Here is a 14,816-nt window from a genome sequence, read left to right on the forward strand (position 1 = left end):
CCTTTGGCACAATTTTAACACAGCTTTAGTGTCTCTGATGTGTCTATAAACATAAAAAGCACTTATTCAGGTAGATAAATGTACACAAAGGGGGTGAATATACACAACTTCAGTGAATTACCTCCCTTTATTTATTTAGAAACTTATTTATATAAACTGTCAACAATTCTCATGCCCGAACAGGAATTTTTATCGTCTATTTTCATTGTAGATGAAGTCGCAGAAGCACTTGGTCGCAGCAGCATGGCACTTCCTGAGAGCTCACTACCATCTGCAGTAGGCCTGGATGTCACCGGAAATTCATCTACATTCAGTCTGGTGATAGATCTCTTAGGCTCAGTATCTACATGACAAGAGTTGTCAAACTTCAAGCCATTATTCCATGGTGAGTTCCCTTGCTTGAACCCAGCTAATTCCTTCTTTCGGTCGCCTCGCATAATTGTACAGTGTTGTGTATAGTATGAAGGTAAGTTGCTTTTTGATAAAAAGTCAGGAGCTGGGTCCATATTTATACAGTAAATGGAATTTCTGGAATTTCTTCAAAGGTGGTTTTCAAGAATCACCCAGAGGGATCCAGACTTTGGCATTCCTGGGTGGTAATTAGTACCAGGGGTAACAGTCTGTGGAATGCTGTGCATTGGACCACATCGACTGAGCAGCCACCTGAGGAGGTAATTATTAGGCAGTGGCACTTTTCTGCTTGACATAACTTTTGAACCAGTTGGCTTATGATAATAAATGAAACATCATTTTAAAGGTAAGATGCATGCCTTTCAAGAAATAACCGGTTTGACAAAATGAGAATTTACAAAAATTATGTAATGCAGTTATAGTATTATGTAATATGGCTAAATTTGGATATATTTGGTCTAAAAAAATATTTAAGAAAAAAGTTTATTTATGTTAGTTTTAGATGCATAATTAAGTAATGTTTGAATCACTGATGAGATTACTTTTTATTTGATGAAAATCATCCAAGTAATAAAAAAGTTATAGCAATTTTAGTTTTAGAGTACTTTTAATTTGATAAGCTGCGGCCTGGCTTCATGGCTGAATGGTACCTATGGTACATAACAGGCTGTGAATTCATCAGTATATGTGATTAAGACTCGAAACTTTCCAGAATAATATGAGATAGCCTAGGAATGATGAATGCCAAATTTTATTAAGATCAAATGAACATTTTTGAGTAAATAGGAATCAGTCCACAGTTATTTGCCTTTCGTTGACCACAATAAAGAAGTAAATCCGCATGAAAGAGTGCCTGTGTTTAATGCCAGATATAAATGAATAATTGAATGAAAGAGATAGAAAAAGGACATTTTCTGACAAAATTCATTTCAAATAGTTGGTAAATGCCAGTTTTGATCCAGATTTTATGTGAGTAAGTATTTTTTAGTGTTTTTCTACATGATAGAACTCACATAGTTCCGGCTAATTACTGAAAACTGTCAGACTGATGTATTTTTGGACTGAAATGCTGTGAAAATATGATGCATGACCCCTAGTTTGCTATAGCTAGAATTATTAATCTTGGATGATACTGTAAGCACAAGTGACTCTGATTTAATTGGAGAGTTAGTAAAATTGCCACAGGGTTTAATGTTTATATAGAACATATAGTGAAATTAATTGTGGTCTGAGGCCTGTTGCGTGTGCTTATTCAGTTCTCGGGTTGCTTATATCCACTATTACCCTGATAGACATGTGTTTTTTATAATAAACCGAGTCACTATTTTGGTTTACATGAGAAGAGCGTCCAGCGGAGAGAACTAGAACATTACGTTTTCTCAAGTATATATAGAGCCCCTATGAAATATTACAACAAATAAAAAAAAATGAATGTCCAGGATAATAGATTGAAAAAGCACCATGACGTCACATTAGGCTATACAGTTCCATATATTGAATAATTGGTATCATAATTATAATGTGATAATCAACTTATGTATTGATACTTCGGCTCCATACATTGATAAAATGGTTTCATATATTGTAAAAATGTATTAATATATTGATAATTCGGTTTCATATAAGGGCATCTGGTTCCATATATGACTTACTTGGATCCATATATTGAAGATCTGGTATCACATAATGTGATAATCAACTTATATATTGATACTTCGGCTCCATACATTGATAAAATGGTTTCCTATATTGTAAAAATGAATTAATAGCTTGATAATTCGGTTTCATATAAGGACACCTGGTTCCATACATTGCTACTTTGGTACCATATATTGAAGACCTGGTATCATATAATGTGATAATCAACTTATATGTTGATACTTTGGTTCAAAACATGGATGAAATGGTTTCATATATTGTAAAAATGAATTAATATTTTGATAATTCGGTTTCATATAAGGACACCTGGTTCCATACATTGCTACTTTAGTTCCATATATTGAATAATTGGTATCATATAATGTGATAATCAACTTATGTATTGAAAATTCTGTTCCATACATTGATAAAATGGTTTCATATATTGTAAAAATGAATTGATATATTGATAATTCGGTTTCATATAAGGGCATCTGGTTCCATATATGACTTACTTGGATCCATATATTGAAGATCTGGTATCACATAATGTGATAATCAACTTATATATTGATACTTCGGTTCCATACATTGATAAAATGTTTTTTTATATTGTAAAAATGAATTAATATATTGATAATTCGGTTTCATATAAGGACACCTGGTTCCATACATTGCTACTTTGGTACCATGTATTGAAGGATTGGAATCATATATTGACACAATTAAACTTATATATTGCTACTTCGGTTTCTTATACTGACGGTATAGTTTCATATATTGTACTGTGGATTAATATAATGGATTCCGGTTAAATAAGAAGGTGTTTTCAATCCAGTTATAGTCGAAGTGAACTTATATATTATCCAAATGGTTACATAAATTGAAAAAGAACATCGTCAGACAGCCATGGCTTTCCATAACAGTCCATCGCACAGAAGCTTTGTTATTGATCGCTCAAGCCTACAGTCATTTGTAATTTTCTAATTAGGTGTGGCAGTACCACTTACTATGACATCATTCTTATTGTAAAATGGCAAGCAGAAAAAGTTAATAAATCGAATCGCCATAATAATGAAAATTCTTTATTTCTTTATCAAATAAGATCAATTAAAGAAACAACGGACACCTGCATAACTCACCATAAATAGTCATATTGCTAGTAGTTTGTTTCTCATGAGGGTATTGCCCTACAGAATTTTAATCAAATTCTCTCAATTACATTAATTTTACAAAAACTCCATAGCTCCCTAGCATAAAATTCTTCATTATTTATCGGCCAGATTGTGAGATCTCGGGCAATTACTGGGTTCCAAGATATTATGTTTGGCCATCCCGTTATTGAATATTTGCGTACCCAATTTAAGTATTGTACACAGGTTTAAGTACCAGAAATAGGTTCAAGAATAAGTAACGGTTCTATAGTTTTTGGGTTCGGCAATATTTTTTTTTACAAAAACTCGATACTATACATCATCAAGGCCTTCGTGTAGCATAAGGCGAATTAAGAACATCGTCATTTAATGCTAAAGCTTGAATATACGTTGAAGATATTCTCTTTAATATGCAGCTAGAGTATTATCAATAACAATCCTGCTAGAAACTAAATTTGAGCGACAATTTTTTACAATTAGGTCTTCGGTTTAAATATCTTTTATAATAACTTTAAATAGACCCATAACATATTGTTTAATATATCGAAAAAGTTATTTCTCCGATTATCTCTAAGGTTTCAAAAGAACATTTTTTTTAATTCAAAGAAGAACATGAAGATTGTATCAAATTTTACACGGACTCCTCAACGAATGGTTGCAAATTAGGCTATCTTTAAGAATCACTACGACTACCTGATAATATATCAATATTTACTGCAGAAGCGAAAGCCATTGTTATAGCATTGTCATACATTTTACAACATAACGGTAATCAAATTGTATTTTTTTCTTTTTGCTAACGGCTTCGTAAAAGGTAACTTTTATTTTCTGTATCGTATCAGCTTTGACTCAAATTTAGTAAATGGCTCAGGAATATGCTTTCACTAGAGTAAACGTGTGTATGGCCACACGTTCTCTCAGCAGAAGATAGTGGTTACTATCCTAAACACTTTATAAAATAGAAAAGTGTTTACTTTCACTTAATATTTGATACACAATTGCCAAAGAGGAACAAGTTTATGTTAAGACATTATACATTATTGATAGTACGTAGTGTCTTATCAATTAAAGCTCCAAGAAACACTATTTCATAAAGCGCTGCTAAGGCGTGGTTGGATTAATTTATTGCAATTCCAAGTAAAATATGTTTGTCGTTAAACTAAAATAGAGAAAAAAGTATCAACAAAGAACACACAAAACGGCAATGTTAAATATGTTGCAGGCTCGAATTGACAAAAACCTGGTCATATGCAGCAATGGCAATTTCATGCTACCGTTCATCTCCAGCTTAGCACCGACTTAAGCGGATTTCTACATTCAAACATGACAGTGGTGACATTTTAAATGAAGAGAAACCCGCCGATGTGTTCAAACAGCGGTTGTCATGGCATGTTCAACATGACAAGTTCGTGTCATGACAAGTTCATATCACGTCCGTGTTTTTTTCTATGAAAATGGTATGTGGTCCTAAGGTATAGGAATGCGTATGTCGTAAACGAAAATACAATGGGTGGAACAAAATCGAATTGTGAAGGAAATAAATCCTGCTTATCACTGGTAAGTCGCATGAGAAAAAAAAGAGTGGGTATGTAATTAAATAGCAATTAAGTATGGTGGCTGATTTGTGACATTCGTGTTGTCGCCCCGCGACCCCGCCAAGCGAAAAGTCGAAAATTAACAAGTTAAAATGGCGGTGGCGCGCAGCGAAAACACGCTTATAAGCGAGGGCGCAGGGCAAAGTTAAATAAATAAAACATCGTTCCCGCGGAGGCGCGGAGCGAGATTTAAGAAATAAAACGGCGGGGTCGCGGGACGAAAACACGCTAATTACTCAGTAGCGGGGGCTCGAGGCGAAGTTTTATAAAACTTTTATACAACTTCGCCGCGCGCCCTGCTAATTAGCGTGTTTTCGTCCTGCAACCCCGCCAAGCGAAAAGTCGATAATAAACAAGTAAAAATGGCTGGGCGGGGATCGAAAACACGCTTATTAGCGCGGGCCCAAAATAGCGTGTTTTCGCTCCGTGCCCCCGTCATTTTAACTTCTTTAATTTCGAAGAAGTTAATTTATTAAATTTCGCCCCGCGCCCTAGCTCATTAGCGTGTTTTCGCTTAACACCCCGCCATATTTATTTGTTAATCTAGACTTTCCGCTTGGCGGTGTCAAGGGGCGAAAACACGAATGGCACTAATCAGCCACCATAGTTAAATAAGGATTCTGGAAGCAACCAACAAAAATGATCAATCAAAAGGAGCTAACAGAATTGTGGTGTGGTTTTAAACATAATTATGCACGTTTCTTAGATTATAGATGTTTACTACTGATGTACTAAATATATATAGAGAACTACGGTTCGTAGTCACTGCACTTTTCCTTGTTGCTACCTATTTTAACTTTAAGTTTAAAGTCATTGCCTTAGGTAAATAGCAAGTTAAGTTCAGATGTTCAAAATAATAATGTGGGACGAAAGGGCGATAAAGCGGACGGACAGGCGGATTAAACCTTTCCCATATCTCAATATTTTTTTTAAGGTGAGGACAATACAGAATGTAATAATCGAATCGTTTATCCGTTCCAGCAATATTAATACTCAATCATGTTATGTCTTTTTTGTCCCCCGCCTTTTCGAAAAGAGGGGGATATAGTAATAGGCATTGATCATAAATGTGGACTGAAAGTCCTGAAATCCATACCTCAATCTTTTGAAATAGCACACATTTATGCTTCATATAAAACTTCCCCGAGGCGGGGGACGTTGGTAACTCTGTTACAAATGCTTGTTAATGATATACATTTATTTGTTTTATTTACAACTGAAAAGTTGTAAAGTAAACCTTATCGCGTTCATTAACATCAGTTTATTTAACATATGTAGTATACTATCTAATCTTCAGCTTTACATGTACGTACGTTACAAAGTACAAATAATTTAGACACTACTTTAGGTAAGTGTTAAATGCGGCAAGAAGATGTTAAAATTTTTTTTTAAAGAATCGGAGATTGATCTTGCTAAGTGCAATGAACATAATAAAACGTTAATAAAAGCTGTTCTTTGTCGTGAGCATGAACATCACAACAAAGTTATATGTGAGGACTGTGTAAATGAATGTAAATGTGAGCTTCACAAAGAAGAAAAGATAACGGAGTTTACAAAATATTCTAGTAGTAATGAAATTGATAAAAAAGTAGTTGAACACCTTTCAAAAAGTCATTATCATAAATTGTACCTTCTTTCAAAACTAGGAAGAAAAAGTGAGGCACTAAATAAAGACACTTCAACTCAACAAACAGCGGCAAATACTGAAAATGAAGAAACGCTTTTATGTAAAGCAATAAGTAAAGCCGTTCGTCTTGAAATTAGGTTCACAAAAGAAATCATGCCATTTATTGTAAAGGAAAAAAAGACATCTTCTGAGAAGAATGTTTATTACTGGAAAGTGAAATGTCTACTTCGATCTTTGAAACTCACGGATTTAGAAAAGCCAGGGACCAGTACCGACATCGAGTATTTAGAGTATTTAAAACGGTTTGAGGAATTCATATACACAAATGATGTAAGTAACAATAATTTCATCAGTTTTCATAAAATGTCCATATATATGTGTATGAAATAAACATGGTAGATAATTGCCTTAAAAGCGAATGGCGCTTGCACAAAATCATTGCTAAACGGGTAAAACCCTATTTAAAATAGCAAATAATATTTCGTTCCGGAACATTTTATTCTGTTTACGTACAATATTCATGTGTGTTAAATTCTATGACACATTCTATTACATAATCAACCATGTAATAGTGGAACCAATTTAATTTTGCTGTTGATACATTTTTAACAAAAATATCATAAGATATTGATTTATACCCTTTAACAAATGCGCATTTTTCTTTACAGATTTGTGTCAGGACTGCAGGTAAGAGATTAACATTTTGTAATCTGTATCTTTTACATATAAAAGAAAGAGTAATGATTTGGCTACGTGGAAAAAGGTAATATTTCGATTGTCGTCAATTCATTATTTGTAATAGACTTTTGTACTCACTAAAGTAATCATTAAATTAAGGTATAATTTTCTGACAGAATGTACTTACCTGTACTCAAATATTTATTTGGACTTTGACTTTCAGTCATTTCTAAGTTACTATAAATTCGATGCTTGATGTAATATTTCCTTTTTACATATTTTAAAATCTTAATCTTACAGAACGTAAAAATGTTAATATAGCTAGTAAAATGCTTAATTCAATTTAAAATTGAATCTTGAAAATAAAATCTTTTTAACAGAAAAACCTATTTGTTTAAGGGAAAATATCTTCAACTTTATAGATAAAATAATACGAGCTTATATCCACGACACGGCAAAGTCACCATTGACCGGAAAGGTTATTTCACGTTTGAAAAAGAAAATGAATAAAACAAACATAGAGTTGACTGTATGCGAAGAAATCTCTTACATAGCAGATGAATATGAGCCAATAATTGTAGTATGTCTACTTGACACCAGATATGATTCAAATATTTGTTACGCACTGAGTTGTGTAAAAGGTAAATTTCTTGTAAGTGCTTATAATTCCCCACCTGCTTAATGGAGTTTAATATCTCCATCGGTTTGGCATGTTCCAGAGCCAGTGATGGGGTTGGTTTCCTCTTACCCTTCTTATCCAATACATTGAAGTTACACCATTCAAATTCAGATTTCGATATCGATTTAGATCTATTTGTTATTGTTATTTAATATCTACGATTACTGATTACACCAAAAACATTACGATTACATTTCGCTAGAACTAAGTATTCGAGTAACAGTTTATCATTAGTAATGGTTGATGCATAATAAGGCAGCCACCGTTTATCAAGAGGTGAATAAACGGGTTTGAATAACTGGAGGCCTACAGTATAGCTCCAACTTCATCACAGGATTTGCTTAGAAGTTTGTAAGACCCAAGACAAGCCAAAATCATCTTTTCTGTTTCGGAGCTTTTGACATATACTCGTACTGTGTTTGTGCGCAGTAAAACCAACCAACTTACCAACCAATCAACCGAACAAACAAACAAACAAACAAATAAACAAATTATCATCAGTACCTCTCATTTTTGTTGACAACGTCCAATGCGAAATATTTTTATGGCTGCTTTACTAAATTTATTTCAATTAGAGGTTTTGCTTAACAACGAATCGTTTGTGAACAAAAACAAAAAAGTGCACACTTTCATGTTGTATATTCCTTTTCCCTATCCAAGTTATCACTTTTGTCCTGGCAAACATCCGCTGAACGATGGGTTTCATTCCATCCACAAATGTAGTTGAAAGACACGGAAAATAATATAACCTGTTTGTTTAATAAATGGAATTGTCTGTATTCTATAATCGATTTTGTTGCCTTTATTCGGCGTAGCTGTATTAAAATGGATTTTGATCTAGATTTTTAACAAATGAAATTGTTAGTTACAAAATCTTCAGCTAAAAGAGGGTGTTTTTCATTGGTGGAAAGACTGGCTGTTATGAAATTTAAGGACAAATTCGTAATCTTTAGTTTACTTGTCTCTAAGAATAAAGTTGTATTAAAAATATTTATACAATCGTAAACTAAATATCACAACGTTATGACCAAAACAAAGATATATCAAAATACAAAAATATACAGTACATATGATTTCATGTACAATTTATTTTGTTGATAATATTAACAACAAACCCAACTTTTTGTTTTTCAGCCTTTACTTAAACATTCGATTACTACTCACTCGTACTTTATTTGCCGTAGCTTTTCTGTTTTCTATGAAAATGAACGATATTTTTGATCAACAAAAAGATTCTCCAGAGCTGATATGAATTGCGAAAAATTAATATATTTAAAATGCAACATTATCATAAAGAATCGCAAAACTTTAAGTATTATTTTTTGTGCGTAATAATAACAAATTAATTTATTCATAGTTATTCGGCGTTTGTTTACACCGGTAGGTAAATTTACCGAAATACACCCCAATTGACTACCTCAATCTGAAACTGTCTCACTTGATAATCAGTGTCATTGATGGGTTATACAAAATTGAGTTTAGTACCTATTATAAGATAAATAGATATATTTCTGTATATATGGAACAACATTTATATTTTACATTCCACATTTAAAGTACATTGTAAAATATAACCTGTGTAGGTGTACGACACGTAGCCATGCCAGTAGGCTTAACTAGTACCTCCACCTCATACCCCTAGTATATACAAAATACTAGTCAAGCTGTGCAATTTTAAATAGAAATCCTTTTTTTATAAAATACATTAAGTATAACTTTTACTAGTAAGGTTATGTTTAACTTTTGATTTAAGTCTTCAATTATTCATTTTCATTGCCAGATAGATAAGAAGGCATTATAAATAGTATAGTTCAGAGTTGATATGTTCCATTGATTGTTTATTACAGTTTGTATTCTTTCATAAATAAAAGATATAAACAACAAAAGATTTTGGTGTTATTATCATGACCTAATAATTGCAGCATTTTATGCACAGAAGTGCTTTTACAAAATGAAGGTCAGATACATATAAGTTAATATTATTTAACAATAAAATTCAAGTTGTCAGCTGATTGTGGCCTTTGCAGTCTCTAAATTTGGTAGTGTGATTGGTTATTATCTGGTATTGACTTTGAAACCAGTAGTCAAAAGTCACGGTGACAAAAAAGCTTCTAGCATCTATAATAACATGACTAATTTGTTGACATTATAGGAGCATACATGTTTCAGCTAAGTTTAGACAACTGTCATAGATTATACTAGTAACCACCAAATATATTTCAATTTAGACATTTATATTGTTATAAAGTATAAATATCATTAATTTTGAAAATATTCTAAAGCTATGAGACATTTTGCACTGAATTTACGCCGATTATCTTTTTTAAAGATATTTCTTGTTTTTTCTTTGCTTTCGTTTGATTGTATATGTTATTATATATTTATTTTCCAGCTATTGATAACCGACGGATTGGATTCATATCCGTGCACTGCAAGTCAAATGATGCCAGAATTGAGGATTATACAGAAAAAGTAACAGCGAATATAGATGGAAAAAATTACAAAGACTTAGGAACGGTGATAGATTGGTACGAGGACCAAAATAATTCACAGGAAAAGTTCTGTGTCGACAAAATTATTTCATTTTTAGAAAGATATCTCCCTGACAAAGGCAAAGATTTTTGTCAATCAAAATGCGCCAACTTAGATGATGAACAACCTAAAACAGAAACACTTGTATAGAGGGGAAATGGACAATGCTACCCCAGCTGAAAACTACATATGAAACTTTCTCAATCGCACAAAAGTACATCCGTTTTCAAATCATGTAGAAATCATTTTGTTTTTGCCTATTTCACATAATATTTTTACAAGCTTAGAATCAGACTATAAACAATGCAGCTAGTAAATATGTACATTTAACCTAAAATTCAATTGTTCAGCTGCACAATACTTCCAATTAACCTAAAAGATCATCAGCGATATTCTTTTACAAACAATACAATAATGTTAAACCATATTTTGATAATTAGATGCCAACACATTTCCTTGTGAAGCAAAAGTAATTTTCAACAATATGTCGATAAAACGAAAAAGTACGAAACAAAATAAAATACCATTTTTCAATATAACAATTCACCACATAACTATAGGCCCTTACATATAGAATACATTATATTTTTAATAAATCGTTGTAAAGTACATATTATTGATATCATTGACTTATAGGTTTTTAAACGCCAGACACCAATACTATTTACGCTTAGTATGACCATATTTCAATTTAACACTGGAAATCATTTTATAAAAAGGGTATGCAAAATGACTTATTTTTGTTTTGATGAAGATTTGTCACTGCAGCAGTGAATATGGAAAGCGACATTTATTGCTTCAATAACAGAATGATGAAAACCAATACTACGATGACGAAAATGAGACAATATGGTCATGATAGTAATAAAGGTAGCACAGTTGAACAGACTACCAGCTGCCCTTGCTGCGTACCACGTGATTCTTACATAACTGTGTCAATAAGACATAACTCATCGCATAAGCATGGCATAATCCGGGATTGCAGGGGTAGGTCATTAGGGCGGGTCAGTGAGTTAGCATAATGAAAAGGGGTCAACCAAAAAGCCATTGCCATCCGTACGGACGTCATCCTGTAAGAGGATAATGCATCGCTTCATAATGAGTCGTATTAGGGGTCGGACATTTCGCAACAATTGAGACATAATAGAGATGGGGCAGTCCGCAACAACTAGGTTATGTTGATATCATTAACCTAAAGGTCCTTAAACGCCAGTTCCAAATGATATTTAACGGTATATCCTTTTCATACATTGAGATAATAGTAAAACGGACACACGTAGAGCGTAACTTAATGCTTTAATTGTGTGTCTTTATGAGCTTAAACCTGACATTATCGTATGAATTCATGTATGTTTCCTCACTAATAATGACAATATCTTTTAGTTCACAAATGTTAGAACATTCTTAATGACGAAAGCTAAACAAGTAATGGAAACTGACTTTTGACATCATACCAAGATTGAAATACAGCAGTTAAGATAACATTTAAATTGCTCATTAAACCCGTATAATTGATATACTAGTAACACAACACTACATTATAAGTGTTGTATGAGCAATTGTAACGTATAATAATTATGTATGAACTGCTGTATTTCAGTCTGGGAGATGTTGTCAAAAGTAAATTTTCATTACCTATTTAGAGTTCGTTATTAAGAATGCTAAAAGTTTAAAAATATTCCGCACTCAAACTGTAGGTCTACGTCTACTGGGTTTCGTTATATCAAGCTTTCGGCTAGGCCCGTGTTCTTCGTGCAACTCGTTAACTCGGTAATCGACATCTCGCGTATCTTTCCTCAGACAATTTCGTGTCCGCTCTTTAAAGGGTTTCTTCAAACTTGGTTCAAATGTTTACATAAACAGAACGATGTGAAAAACTTAAACCATTGCTGTGCCGTCTCATGGTCAATGTCATCATTTGTGGTCAAACATCAACTTCAACTCTAAATCTTTTTTAATAACTGAATGAACTTTGTTCATTTGTTCACCATAAGGTTATGTGTTTTATCATTCCACGGCTTGTCTGCTCAAGGCCGCGAGTTTTGAACGCTAAATGTGAAGTATGTGACAATTTCGTGCTTGCCTTATACATCCTATACCCAAAAAGGGACTATCTTTAAATATTTCTTTCAACAAGGCATTGTGGAGGGTCTATGCAGCAGCATTATAAGTCAAATGTCTGACAATGTGTTGTCGTTTTATCAATCAGTAAAAGGATTTCCTATGCAATTTGCTAAAATGTTCATCTCAGAAGACAATCTGCAGATTGTGAAATTCGTCACCCCTGTTGCAGCCCTAGTTAAATGACTTGCATGCACCTAATTTAAGGGTATTCAGGTATTTACTGCTAGCTAGCTATTTAAAATGTGTGACAAGCAATCGGTTAGTATGAAAAATCAATCGGTCTTGGTCAACTTCATTAAAAACAATTTACATACTTGTCATGTATGCTCATCAATAAATGTTTTGATGCGTTAAAATGAAAATGTATGGCGATAGATGTTGATAATATTGATTAAAAATTTCTAAAAGCATTGTAGGATTGCTGGGTTATTTCATGAAGTCGATTGTCAAGAATATCATGTGTATGAAAAGGAAAGTTCACTTTCTGTAAACCTACTTTTGAGAATGATTAAAACTAATTTTGTTATGTCTTTATACGATCACGTATTTGAAAAAAGTTAGGCTTAATAAATTCAACACAAACATTTGTAGTTACTTCTGAATTACACCTGTGTATACTGTGAGTTACTATATGCATTTGTAATTTTGAGGAAGCTAAATAGGTAATTCGTGTCCTTTAATGGTAATGGTTTAACATATATTTCGTTCAATAATTTTTAAATGTTTTAATAAGTTGTAAGATTTATGAAGTTACAGCTTAGATGAGTGTTTTAAAATGCGAACGAGTTTAATATATAGTTCTAGGGGTGGCGCATATATCTTAACGATTTTGCTTAATGTGTTATCCCTGTGACAGCTGTTAAGCTTCTAATGATCTTCAGCATGTACGTATTTCATGACAATAGTTTTTATATTAAAGTGACATTATGCCCATCTAAAGGTATATAGTGAGTGAACAGGTGAGAGTCAAAATAAATTTTCATTTTGCCTTAATTCCTTTTACTTTAATGATTTACTTCGCATAAACAATAAATAACCACCAGATTCAAACGAAATTGCAGTAAATATCATTTACCTGTAACATTCAATTTATAAAAAGAGTGGGGCAGTATTTTTATATTTTAGGCAGATTTTAAATTTATCCTAAACATTTTCCAATATAATCTGTTGGTCAAACATCATTTCAACAGCAAATCATATGAAATATAAAGTAAATTCAGCTCAACTTGACAATGAAAATATGAGCATAATGTCACTTTAAATCATGGGTATGCTAAGGTCACCTGTTGATCACCTTATACATTAGGTCATCAGAATATGCTTGTGATGTATTACGAGGAAGCTAAATTTCGTTTCCTATGCTCATATGATTACTATTTAAACATAAAAAAGCTGGAGCCTTGTATAATCTTATAAACATATAATCATTTTAAACTCTTTTTTCACGATAACTGTCATTGTTGGCATTTTTACCTTTGAACGACATACATGTCTTAGTCTTCAATTTTTTTCGACCTTTAAGAAATATTGTCATATGTCTTTCCCATTCGGCAATCGCTTGCAAACCCGACAACCTTCTTTAATGCAAGTAACAATGGTATATTTATCTCCAGGCTTAGGTCTTGCTCATTAACGTAATTTCTTATTGGATAAATCAACCCTTCATCTATTGACATCAATCCTGCTGTCTGCGCCACCAAATTCTTTACTTTATCACAGGAGAACATTTTTTTGTTATCTTTATATACGTCACTGCTTATGTTGTCGATTTTTGTCAGAAACACGACCCGTGTTGGTTCTAAAATTAAAAAAAAATTAGACCTATGCTGTTGTTAATTAATGCAAACTAACCAACGATAAACACATTTTGTTTATATCAATATTGCAAAAGGTATGTATAATTGAAACAACTGATGTAAATGAATCCTGGCTTGTATACATTGCTTTTCAAAATAAATACGGTAATTCAATGGTACTGGTCTTTTCTTTTCTAATCACTTATTTTATATATTAAATATAACAATTCATATTATAGAATAAATAGACTTCAATATTTTATTCATCACAGTATCCTATCTTAGCATTGTAAGTTTAAAAGGAATAGAAAAAAATAAACAAGTACCTTTTGATTCCGAGCAAAAACGTTACTTAACCATAAAATATTTTTATCAAAATTAAACTTTACCTTCTCTTACTGCCTTAACAATATCTTCTAGTTTTTTTCTAGTAGACATCCTTAATCCATGTTTGACACTTTCTGCATCAAGTACGTATATTATACAATGTATTTCAAGTTCCTTTTTTTTCTCTATACAATGTATTTCAAGTTCCTTTTTTTTCTCATTGTCTTTTGATTTTTCTTGTGCTACAAACTAAAA

General features: G+C 32.5%; 2 protein-coding genes across 3 annotated transcripts; one reads left to right on the plus strand and one right to left on the minus strand.

The window, feature by feature from the left end:
* Positions 1-6,158: 6,158 nt before the first annotated feature.
* LOC132718226 (uncharacterized) lies at positions 6,159-11,047 on the plus strand. 2 transcript variants are annotated; one of them, XM_060701871.1, is made up of 4 exons: positions 6,159-6,755; positions 7,094-7,112; positions 7,526-7,744; positions 10,175-11,047. In XM_060701871.1, exons 1-4 carry the CDS (start codon positions 6,171-6,173, stop codon positions 10,462-10,464), a joined length of 1,113 nt encoding a protein of 370 aa, XP_060557854.1. In that variant the 5' UTR covers positions 6,159-6,170; the 3' UTR covers positions 10,465-11,047. The 2 variants fall into 2 exon arrangements, with proteins under 2 accessions (XP_060557854.1, XP_060557855.1); XM_060701872.1 differs by lacking the exon at positions 7,526-7,744.
* Positions 11,048-12,872: 1,825 nt separating this feature from the next.
* On the minus strand, positions 12,873-14,756 carry LOC132718215 (uncharacterized). The gene is made up of 2 exons (XM_060701860.1): positions 14,624-14,756; positions 12,873-14,236 (listed from the first exon to the last, which is right to left on the minus strand). The coding sequence occupies exons 1-2, from the start codon at positions 14,670-14,672 to the stop codon at positions 13,956-13,958; spliced, it is 330 nt and encodes a 109-aa protein (XP_060557843.1). The 5' UTR covers positions 14,673-14,756; the 3' UTR covers positions 12,873-13,955.
* Positions 14,757-14,816: the final 60 nt, after the last annotated feature.

The sequence above is a fragment of the Ruditapes philippinarum genome, unplaced genomic scaffold (assembly GCF_026571515.1).
Source record: "Ruditapes philippinarum isolate M1 unplaced genomic scaffold, ASM2657151v2 ctg1035_1_1_1_1, whole genome shotgun sequence".
Lineage (NCBI taxonomy): Eukaryota > Metazoa > Mollusca > Bivalvia > Venerida > Veneridae > Ruditapes > Ruditapes philippinarum.

Bases quoted from the DNA above. Each gene is read 5' to 3' on its own strand.
- LOC132718226 (XM_060701871.1), top strand. From the start codon at position 6,171: ATGTTAAAATTTTTTTTTAAAGAATCGGAGATTGATCTTGCTAAGTGC. The intron at 7,745-10,174 runs GTAAATTTCTTG...TTTATTTTCCAG, and splicing joins CGCACTGAGTTGTGTAAAAG to CTATTGATAACCGACGGATT.
- LOC132718215 (XM_060701860.1), bottom strand. From the start codon at position 14,672: ATGTCTACTAGAAAAAAACTAGAAGATATTGTTAAGGCAGTAAGAGAA. The intron at 14,237-14,623 runs GTAAAGTTTAAT...TTTTAATTTTAG, and splicing joins TGTTAAGGCAGTAAGAGAAG to AACCAACACGGGTCGTGTTT.